We start from the raw sequence: 12,310 nt of genomic DNA on the forward strand, positions 1-12,310 counted from the left end.
TGGACATAAAAATTTAACCAATTTCTGAAGAAACCAAGATACCCTCCTTTAGGTGACAGAACCACCTCTGGTACAGCCATGCAATAATGAGCTAGCATGTCATGAGAAGACATGAAGGAAACACAAAGGCATATTACCAAGTGAAATATGCAGTCTAAAGGCTGTACATTGTATAACACCAACTATATGACATTTTAGAAAAGGCAAAATTATAGAGACAGTAAAAAAAAAAAAATCAGTGGTAGCCAGGAGTTGGGGAAGGTGAGAAAAGATGAACAGATGAAGCACAAAGGAGTTTTAAAACTCTGAAACTACTTTGGATAATACTACAATGATAAATACATGTCCTTATACCTTTGTCTAAATTCACAGCAATTAAGACACCAAGACTGAACTCTAATATAAACTATGGACTTTGGGTGATTATGATATGTCAATTCAGGATCATCAATGAGATCAACTGTACCACTCTGGTGAGGGAGACTGATAATTGTGGAGGCTATGAACATGTGGGGGGCAGGCAGTACAGGGATAATCTTTGTGCCTTACTTTCAGTTTTGCTGTGAAGCTAAAACTACTCTAAAAGATAGTCTTCTAAAAATTTCTAAATAAAATTTTGGCAAATCTAATATATTAGAAGGATAATACATCATAAACAAGTGAGGTTGATCCCAAAACACAGGGTTGGTTTGACATCAGTTATTCATGACATTAACAAACTAAAAGAGAAGAACCATATGACCATCTCAGTAGATATAGGCATTTGATAAAATACAACATTCATTCCTGATTTTAAAAAAAAATTCCCCTTAGTAACTAAAGAATACAAGGGAAGGCCATCAGCATGATAAAGAGCATCTCTGATAAATCTACAACTAACACGCATCATGATGAAAAACTGAATGCTTTCCCTGTAAGATCAGGAACATAGGAAAGTCTCCTTTCACTATTTGAGCAGCATTGTACTGAAGCCAGTGCAGTTAGGCAAGAAAAGGAAATAAAAGCTATCTGGGTTGAAAGGAAGAAGTAAAACTGTCTTTATTCACAATCATGATCACATAATAGGGACGGGTAAAATCCAACCTGTGGGGAAGCTTCCTATTTTTGCAAATAAAGTTTTATTGGAATGCAGCTGTGTGTTTTTTTAAAATATATTTTATTGCACTTTAGGTTCTGGGGTACATGTGCAGAACATGCAGGATTGTTGCACAGGTACACATATGGCAATGTGGTTTGCTGTCTCCATCCCCCCATCACCTATATCTGGCATTTCTCCCCAGGTTATCCCTCCCCAACCTCTCTACCCGCACTGTCCCTCCCCTATTCCCCCCCAACAGACCCCAGAATGTGATAGTCTTCTCCCTATGTCCATGTGTTCTCATTGTTCAACATCTGCCTATGAGAACATATGGTGTTTGATTTTCTGTTCTTGTGTCAGTTTGCTGAGAATGATGGTTTCCAGATTCATCCATGTCCCTATAAAGGACACAAACTCATCGTTTTTTTATGGCTGTATAGTATTCCATGTTGTACATGTACCACATTTTCCTTGTCCCGTCTATCATTGATGGGCATTTGGCATTTGGGTTGGTTCCAGATCTTTGCTATCGTAAACAGTGCTGCAATAAACATACATGTGCATGTGTCTTTATAATAGAATGATTTATAATCCTTTGGATATATACCCAGTAATGGGATTGCTGGGTCAAATGGAATTTTTGTTTCTAGGTCCTTGAGGAAGCGCCACACTGTCTTCCCCAATGGCTGAATTAATTTACACTCCCACCAACAGTATAAAAGTGTTCCTATTTCTCCACATCCTCTCCAGCATCTGTTGTCTCCAGATTTTTTAATGATCGTCATTCTAAGTAGCATGAGATGGTATCTCAACATGGTTTTGATTTGCATTTCTCTGATGACCAGTGATGATGAGCATTTTTTCATACGTTTATTGGCCTCATATATGTCTTCTTTTGAAAAAAGTCTGTTCCTATCCTTTGCCCACTTTTAAATGGGTTTGTTTTTTTCTTGTAAATCTGTTTTAGTTATTTGTAGATTCTGGATATTGGCCCTTTGTCAGATGGGTAGATTGCAAAAACTTTTTCCCGTTCTGTTGGTGGCTGCTTCACTCTAATGATTGTTTCTTTTGCTGTGTAGAAGCTGTGGAGTTTAATTAGATCCCATTTGTCTATTTTGGCTTTTGTTGATGCTTTTGGTATTTTAGACATGAAGTCCTTGCCTACGCCTATGTCCTGAATGGTTTTGCCTAGATTTTCTTCTCGGGTTTTTATGGTGTTAGGTCTTATGTTTAAGTCTTTAATCCATCTGGAGTTAATTTTAGTGTAAGGTGTCAGGAAAGGATCCAGTTTCTGCTTTCTGCACATGACTAGCCAGTTTTCCCAACACCATTTATTAAACAGGGAATCCTTTCCCCATTGCTTGTTTTTGTTAGGTTTGTCAAAGATCAGATGGTTGTAGATGTGTGGCATTGCCTCCAAGGCCTCTGTTCTGTTCCATTGGTCTATATCTCTGTTTTGGTACCAGTACCATGCTGTTTTGATTACTGTAACCTTGTAGTACAGTTTGAAGTCAGGTAGTGTGATGCCTCCCGCTTTGTTGTTTTTGCTTAGAACTGACTTGGCTATGCGGGCTCTCTTTTGGTTCCACATGAAGTTTAAGGTGGTTTTTTCCAGTTCTGTGAAGAGGCTGTCATAGGTAGCTTGATGGGGATAGTGTTGAATCTATAAATTACTTTGGGCAGTATGGACATTTTCACAATATTGATTCTTCCTAACCATAAGCATGGAATGTTTTTCCATCTGTTTGTGTCCTCTCTTATTTCTTTGAGCAGTGGTTCGTAGTTCTCCTTGAAGAGATCCTTTATGTCCTTTGTTAGTTGTATTCCTAGGTATTTGATTCTCTTTGTAGCAATTGTAAATGACAGTTCATTCTTGATCTGGCTCTCTGTTTGTCTGTTATTGGTGTATAGGAATGCTTGTGACTTCTGCACATTGATTTTATATCCCGAGACTTTGCTGAAGAAGCTTATCAGTAAGGAGATTTCAGGCTGAGATGATGGGATCTTCTAAATATACAATCACATCGTCTGCAAATAGAGACAGTATGACTTCCTCCTTTCTTATTTGAATATCCTTTATTTCTTTTTCTTGCCTGATTGCTCTGGCTAGAACTTCCAATACTCTATTGAATAGGAGTGGTAAGAGAGGCCATCCTTGTCTAGTGCTAGATTTCAAAGAGAATGCTTCCAGTTTTGCCCATTCAGTATGATATTGGCTGTGGGTTTGTCATAAATAGCTTTTATTATTTTGAGATATGTTCCATCGATACCTAGTTTATTCAGAGTTTTTACATTAAGGGCTGCTGATTTTGTTGAAGGCCTTCTCTGCACCTATTGAGATGATCATGTGGTTTTTGTCTTTGGTTCTGTTTATGTGGTGAATTACGTTTATAGATTTGAGTATGTTGAACCAGACTTGCATCCCAGGATGAAGCCTACTTGGATCATGGTGGATAAGCTTTTTGATGTGCTGTTACAATCAGTTTGCCAGTATTTCATTAAAGATTTTTGCTTCTATATTCATCATGGATATTGGCCTGATGTTTTCTTTTCATGCTAAGTCTCTGCTGGGTTTTGGTATCAGGATGATGTTGGTCTCATAAAATGATTTGGGAAGAATTCCTTCTTTTTGGATTGTTTGGAATAATTTCAGGAGTGGTACTAGCTCTCTTTGTATGGCTCGTAGAATTCAGCTGTAAACCCATCTGGACCTGGGCTTTTTTTTTGTTGGTAAGCTATTAATTGCTACCTCAACTTCAGACCTTGTTATTGATCTGTTCAGGGTTTTGACTTCTTCCTGGTTTAGGCCTGGGAGGGTGCAAGTGTCCAGGAATTTATCCATTTCTTCTAGGTTTACTGGTTTATGTGCATAGAGTTGTTTGTAGTAATCTCTGATGGTAGTTTGTATTTCTGTGGAATTGGTGGTGATATCCCCTTTATTGTTTTTTATTGCATCTATTTGATTCTTCTCTCTTTTTTTAATTAATCTGGCTAGTGGTCCATCTATTTTGTCAATCTTTTCAAAAAACTAGCTCCTGGATTTATTAATTTTTAAAGGGTTTTTTGTGTCGCTATCTCTTTCAGTTATGCTAGCTTTTGAGTTTTTTGATCCTGCACCTCTAGCTCTTTCAATTTTGATGACAGGGTGTCGATTTTAGATCTTTCCTTGATTCTCATGTGGGCATTTATTGCTATAAATTTTCCTCTAGATACTGCTTTAAATGTGTCCCAGAGATTCTGGTATGTTGTGTCTTCATTCTCGTTGGTTTTGAAGATCTTTATTTCTGCCTTCATGTCATTGTTTATCCAGTCCACATTCAAGAGCCAATTGTTTGGTTTCCATGAAGTTGTGCAGTTCTGAGTTAGTTTCTTAATCCTAAGTTCTAATTTGATTGCACTGTGGTCTGAAAGACTGTTATGATTTCACTTCTTTTGCATTTGCTGAGGAGTGATTTACTTCCAATTATGTGGTCAGTCTTAGAGGTATGATGTGGTGCTGAGAAGAATGTATATTCTATGGATTTGGGGTACAGAGTTCTGTAAATATCTGTTAGATTTGCTTGGTCCAGATCTGAGTTCAAGTCCTGGATATCCTTGTTAATTTTCTGTCTCATTGATCTGTCTAATATAGACAGTGGAGTGTTAAAGTCTACCACTATTATTGTGTAGGGAGTCTAAGTCTCTTTGTAGGCCATTAAGAACTTGCTTTATGTATCTCGGTGCTCAGGTATTGGGTGTATATATATTTAGGATCATTAGCTCTTCTTGTGGCATTGACCCCTTTAACCATTATGTAATGCCCTTCTTTGTCTCTTTTGATCTTTGTTGGTTTAAAGTCTATTTTATCAGAGACTAGGATTGCAACTCCTTTTTTTTTTTCTTCTCTCCATTTGCTTGGTAAATCTTCCTCCATCCCTTTATTTTGAGCCTATGTGTATCCTTGCACATGAGATGGGTTTCCTGGATACAGCACACCAATGGTTTTTGACTTTTTATCCAATTTGCCAGTCTGCGTCTTTTGATTGGGGCTTTTAGCCCATTTACATCTAAGGTTAATATTGTTATGTGTGAATTTGATCCTGCCATTTTGATGCTAGCTGGCTGTTTTGCCCATTAGTTGATGCAGTTTCTTCATTGCGTCAATGCTCTTTACCATTTGGTACGTTTTTGGAGTAGCTCGTACTGGTTGTTCCTTTCTATGTTTAGTGCTTCTTTCAGGAGCTCTTGTAAGGCAGGTCTGGTGGTGACAAAATCTCTCAGCAATTGCTCGTTCATAAAGGATTTTATTTCTCCATCGCTTATGAAGCTTAGTTTGGCTGGATATGAAATTCTAGGTTGAAAGTTCTTTTCTTTAAGTATGTTGAATATTGGCCCCTACTCTCTTCTGGCTTGTAGGGTTTCTGCCGAGAGATCTGCTGAGTCTGATGGGCTTCCCTTTGCGGGTAACCTGACCTTTCTCTCTGGCTGCCCCTGGCATTTTTTCCTTCATTTCAACACTGGTGAATCTGACAATTATGTGCCTTGGGGTTGCTGTTCTTGAGCAATATCTTTGTGGTGTTCTCTGTATTTCTTGGACTTGAATATTGGCCTGCCTTGCTAAGTTGGGGAAGTTCTCCTGGATAATATCCTGAAGAGTGTTTTCCAGCTTGGATTCACTCTCTCCGTCATATTCAGGTACACCTATCAAACGTAGATTAGGTCTTTTCACATAATCCCATTTTTCTTGGAGGCTTTGTTCATTTCTTTTTACTCTTTTTTCTCTAATCTTGCTTTCTCATTTCATTTCATTGAGTTGATCTTCAATCTCTGATATCCTTTCTTCTGCTTGGTCAATTCGGCTATTGAAACTTTTGTATGCTTCACAAAGTTCTTGCGCTGTGTTTTTCAGCTCCATCAAGTCATTTATGTTCTCTAAGCTGTTTATTCTCATTAGCATTTCGTCTAACGTTTTTTCAAGGTTCTTAGTTTCTTTGTATTGAGTTAGAACATGTTCTTTTAGCTCAAAGAAGTTTGTTATTACCCACTTTCTGAAGCCTGTTTCTGTCAATTTATCAGACTCATTCTCCATCTAGCCTTGTTCCCTTGCTGGTGAACAGTTGTGATCCCTTGGAGGAGGGGAGGAGTTCTGATTTTGGGTATTTTCATCCTTTTTGCACTTGTTTCTTCCCATCTTTGTGAAGTTATCGACCTGTGGTCTTTGTAGTTGGTGACTTTCAGATGGGGGTCTCTTGAGTGGACATCGTTTTTGTTGATGAAGTTATTTCTTTCTGTTTTTTAGTTTTCCTTCTAACAGGCCCCTCTGCTGTAGGACTGCTGGAGGTCCACTCCAGACCCTGCTTGCCTGAGGATCACCTGTGGCGGCCTGTGCGTTCTCGCTGGGAACTGCACTCCAGAGCTGTTCCTATTTGCCGTCTTGAAGAACAGTCGCAGCTGTGCTTTTTAACATATGCATGGTCTACGGCTGGTCTCATACTACAATGGCAGTGTTGATTGGCTGTGACAGAGGCCATTTTGCCACAAATGAGTTTCAAAATGAAAAGGTCTGACAACCTTTGGTGTATGTATAAATGCTGATTGACTCAAATCTCAATTTTAAACGTTCATAAGCTACCCCGATTGGAAAAGACAGTTCACCAAAGAAGACATATAGGTAGCAAATAAGCCCATACAAGATGTTCAACATTATTACTCCTTAGAGTAATGCACATTAAAACCATAATGATATGAATACATATCCATTATAATGGCTGAAATTTCAAAATTTAAAAAACAGCAATAATAAGATCTTGAGATGCTACAGAACAACAAGAAATGTCATATACCTATGGTTGGAATGAAAAATCAATTCAAATACCTTGGGAAACAATTCAGCAGTTTCTTAATAAAGGAATACAAAGGGACAGGAAAAGACTTTTATGAATGATCAACATGTTAACTCTCTTGATTATGATGATGGTTTCACATGTCCATGCAATTGTACATTTTATATATGTGCAGTCTATAGTGTGTCAGTTATACCTCACTGAAACTATCGACTGCTGGAACAATCATCTAAGACACCAGGTGGGACACAGAGAAAGAGAAGGGTAGAAACGATGCAGGATAAAGCTAGAGGATTCAGATCTCTAACCTTATAGCAATGAGTAGTTGCAGCTGAGTTATAAGCAAAGGAATACCATGATCAGATCCGAATCTTTAAAAACATATCATTATGATTGCAGAGTAGACCATGATTTCAGGAGGTAGGGTATTAGAGAAAAGAGTTCTAGGATTCCTAAGATTCCTGCAGCATTCCAGGTGGGAAAAAAATGGTAACCTGACATTGGGGGAAGGCGTAGGAGAGAAACAGAGCCAACTAAAAGACTGGGAGTGCCATTCATACTGAGAAAAGTACAGTGGAGTTATCATAGCTCTTTGGTGTACAGTATACATTTGTTCTCTTTTTATTGTAACACTGAGAATATTTCTGAGATGAGCTTCACTATCATGCATCAGTTCTCGGCAATGTATACACACATTACTGCAGGATACATTAAAAGGTCTTGCATTTATGCAATGGTCCTACCTTTACACTCCATTTTAAGTTGTTCAATCAGCAACAAAAAATTCTCATAAGTAGAGAGAGACAACTCGCATTCTGAGGCTGTTTCAGACGATCACATTGAGTCAGCAAAGTCAGCTCCAGAATGTATTTGGTTTTTGACCTATAAGATAAATAATACTGTTTCACAATGTCCTAGAAAGATTTATAACATACGCTAAATGTACAGAAGTGGTATTTCTCCATTTTTTTTTGTACGAGCAAAAACACAGGTACTTCTTAAAGAAACAGATTGTTCTTAGAAGGTACAGTTATCAACGGCTGTTTTTTAATCACTTTTTCTAAGCAAACAGCTTTATAACAAAACTTTTTTTTTTCACCTTACCTTTTAGAACATTTTTTTTAAATAATATTTTAGATCATTTACTTTTTTTACAATACCTTGTTATTTTCAGCAGGTGTTTTATTTTCAGGCCTGAAAAAGAAACAATTCCTTTTAGAAAAATAGCAAAGATGTAAAATATAAAGAATATCTAATACTATTGTTTTATCACATAAAATATCTGCATTTGTATTACTTCTGCTATTCATCAAGTGCACAGGTAATTTTTTTTTTTACAGGTAATGCAAAATACAGTAATTTTCTACAACGGACATTAAATTATAAACAGAAACATTGACATTAAGGGATAAAGAAATTTACTACTACCGCAAATAAATAAATTTAGGTCCAGCTTTCTGAGAGTAAAACCAAAAGAAAAAAACATGTTACCTGCATTATGTGATAAAAAGATATGTATCAGGTTCTTGTCATTGTTGTCCTTCTCAATAAAAACAGTGTTTACAGGCACTTTGGAAAATATTACTTACATTCTTATATAAGGGAAATTCTTTTTTTAATGATGATATTAGTTAGCTTTTTCTGGACTTACTATGCAGGTACTATGCATCATTCTAAGCGCTGTCCATGTGTCAAACTCATATAATCCTTTTAACAGTGTGAGGTTGGTAACACTGTGAGGTTGGTGACATATTAGGTATTTTATAAAGGAAGAAAATAGGCACAGAAAGGTCCCATGACTCTCCTCAGCCGATACAGCTGGCCAGTAGCAGACCCAGCACTCATACCCAAGAATTCTACCTCAAAAACATGTGTTTCATGAGATGCTGTGAAGGTAACCTTTATTTTCAAGTGTTTTAAAGAGATATGACAGCAGATGAATCCATACTGTTATTCCATTTCTAACTACAACTATAAATAATAATTTCAGAATCTTGCAATTTTTTCTAATAAAAAAACTTTATACAGAGGCAAGTTTGGAAACCTTTCAAAAAACTAAAAATCATTTTTAATGAAATTCATCAACAGGCATTCATTCATGTATTCACCCATTTATTCACACATTTAACAAATAAATACTAATTGAGCACACAATACATGCTGATGGCAATGCTGGTCCAAGGAAACATGGTGTTTTGAGACTTTAGAACTTTAGAATCCATTGTGGGTCAACTTGATTAAATTTTTTTAAAACTCTATATGCCAGAAGTAATAATCTGTGACAGACTGTCAATAATTAGCTTTTCTAAAGTACTTGAACAAAACCCTCCCATTTTCCCCAGAATCTAAACGACTCTAAAGTTGATACGCCTGACATTTTAGAGTACCTTAGCAAATCATACCTATTCATCAAGGGATGTTTAAATTCTATTCAGTATGGCCTAAGTGTTCGCATGTTTATTATTTCACAACTTAAAAAAAATCTATATATAACAGTTTAAATTTTAGTTCACATTTACATGCTCAGTTAGACTAATGTTACATTTCTGAAGCAATGCTGAAGGAACAAACTCTTACCATAAAACTCTACATGAATAAACATTTTAAGGACAATTAGTTTGCTAAAAGCTATGAAAGATAATGAGTCGAGCTTTCAAACACTGAGACATGCAAACAAAACTAAATCTCATAAACATGTTCTTCTTTCCTGATCATTACCAGCATCATACAAACACATTCTAAAAGCTTCTATTTTAAAACAAAAAAGAAAGAAAAGTCCCTGAATTCCATATTCTTCTTCAGTTTTCAGCCATTTCTCTACTGTCTTTCCCAGTAAATGTTCCCTCAAGGGGTGTCTATGCTTATCCACGATAGTCAGGATTCCACAGCATTTATTTATTGAAACTGCTCCTTGTCAAAGTCACCAGCCCTCAGAATAATCGGTCTTTCAGTGTTGATATAGTTGAGTATCCTCTAGCTTTGGCAGTCTACACTATTCTATTTCCAGAAAAAGTAACCACTGCAAATGTTCCTTCTCAGAGAAATAAAGAACGTTTAAATTTTACCTCCTTTCATCCTCACCTATTTCACTTAAACCGCTGTCATCATCTACTTGCAGCAGACCATGAGTTACTAAATTAGCCTTCTCAAACATTGGTGTAATCATATTATTTTGAGGTCCATTTTTTATTTTCGTTTTTCTTTACTTCCTTCATATGTAATGCAGAACCACAACTTTAAAAAAATCTGGCCGGGTGCAGCGGCTCACACCTATAATCCCAGCACTTTGGGAGGTCGAGGCGAGCAGATCATGAGGTCAGGAGATTGAGACTATCCTAGCCATGGTGAAACCCGTCTCCACTCAAATACAAAATCATTAGCCAGGCATGGTGGCATGCACCTGTGGTCCCAGCTACTCAGGAGGCTGAGGCCAGGGAATCACTTGAATCCAGGAGACGGAGGCTGCAGTGAGCCAAGATGGGGCCACTGCACTCCAGCCTGGCAAAAGAGCAAGACTCTGTCTCAAAAAAAAAAAAATCTATAAAAAGCCAATGTTTTATAATAATTCTACTGATAACAAATAAAAAACAATTTTGTAAAATTCCAACTCTTCCCTATCTCAATTCATTAATTTAAAAAACACAGTTATGAATTACCAACATATAAAGAAATATGTTTCCTGCCTCAAAAAACAAGTAATATACAATTATGATACAATGTGTAAGAGTTGATATATGAAAAGTTATATTTTAGCACAAGAAAGGCTTTACAGAAAAGGCAAAATAGGAGCTCACCAGGGAAAAATAGAGAAAATGACTCCACTTGGAGAACAGAATGAGAGCACAAAGACTAGTCCCATGGAGTCTAGGTGTTTCCTGGGAACTTGAAAGGAGGAGAGTAAAACACAATGAAAAGAATGGAAGATGAATGCTACATCAGACAGCTGGAGCATACAGACAGTGACTCTTAGACGTGAAACTCGTAATTAGATCTGCTCTATGTTTTGGGTTTTGTTTTTAAATATAATAATATTTAAACAGTTTAAACAAGGTTTTAAAAATAACAGGCACATATCACATTAAAGAAATCAGGAAAATGTCTTGGGAAGAAAAAAATCTTACTGTTAAAATTCCTCAATGTCAGTGTATACAGTTCAAAAATAGCAATATTTTTATTATAGAAGTTTGTTTGAAAATAAAATAATTTGGTAAATTTTCTATATGTTTAGTCTAGTTTTTAGTCTTAACACAGAAAGCTGAATTTGCCAGCAGAAAATTGTAATTACTTTTTTATGAAGAAAACACACATAGCATCACTACCATTACATGGAACAGAAAGCAAACAACAACAACAAAATAGATTAAGGAATAAAAAAAAGAGTATCACTATCATATAGCTATACACATTAACAAAGAGACAAACATTTACCACTTGAGATTATGTTAGGAGTTTAGCAGAAGCCTCTGAAAATTCCAAAAACTGAAACAAAACTAATAATTGCTGTTTGTTTTTAACTATATAGAGAACTCTTCTGGTTAAGACTAAGCATCAAAAAAAAAAGGAGAGAGAGATCTTGCTGAGACCAATTATTAAACAATTCCTCTTGACCCATACATCCAAATTAATTATATAGTTCTGGAATATGAAATCATTTTCATTTTGAACATAGTTGATGGAAGGCAACTTTTAAACAGAAAACTGCAGTTTAAAGTTGCCTCAGACTTAGGAAAGAACTGACCTGTAGCATGGTAGTAACAGGCAACCACCCACGGCCAGTTCTAAATATAGTCAATCAACCAACCAGAATCAATGTAGGCCACTTGCTTCTGAAAGACAGGCAATCAAACACAAACTTACTCCAATCCACAAGCCTGGGAGTGCTAACCAACCCACAGCAGCCTCGCTCACATAGCCATGTTTCTCCAGATCATGTCAACCCTCTTATGCCCTGAGAGTCTGCCAATCCTTCAAGTCCGCTCCTCCCACCACCCTATGTAAGATCCACAGCTGCTCAGAGTGCCTGATCAGCACAGCTCTCTGGTAGAAAGCAATACATTACGACTTGGTCTTTTAACTTCAAATACTGAAGGTTCATAATTGCTTGGAAACAATTTTTAAGTCCATTAAATTTACCACCCTTATATTTTTTCTTTAGAAATTACCAATTAAGTTTGTAATTCCTTTGATCCATTTTATCATAAGTAAAACTATCATGATTATTAGTAAAACAATAAATACTGAGTAACCGCAAAATTGAGCTTTACTCTCTAAATGGAAAACTATTAATATAAAGAATGCAGCCTATTACAAAGAGCTAAAAAAAATCCAAAAAGGCATATCATTGCCAAGCAAAAGTGTTAGAATGAACCCATGTCAGACCTTTACTTCTTTTTTTTTTTTTTTTTTTTTT

General features: G+C 36.4%; 1 protein-coding gene across 1 annotated transcript in view; it reads right to left on the bottom strand.

Moving 5' to 3' along the window:
* LOC108290667 (coiled-coil domain-containing protein 144A-like) overlaps positions 1-12,310 on the bottom strand; it is a 34,859-nt gene that overhangs the window by 8,481 nt on the left and 14,068 nt on the right. The window contains 3 exon segments of the mRNA XM_037732098.1: positions 7,644-7,782; positions 8,061-8,094; positions 11,639-11,678. Coding sequence (XP_037588026.1) covers positions 7,644-7,782; positions 8,061-8,094; positions 11,639-11,678 — 213 coding nt within the window.

The sequence above is a fragment of the Cebus imitator genome, unplaced genomic scaffold (assembly GCF_001604975.1).
Source record: "Cebus imitator isolate Cc_AM_T3 unplaced genomic scaffold, Cebus_imitator-1.0 Scaffold441, whole genome shotgun sequence".
Classification (NCBI taxonomy): domain Eukaryota; kingdom Metazoa; phylum Chordata; class Mammalia; order Primates; family Cebidae; genus Cebus; species Cebus imitator.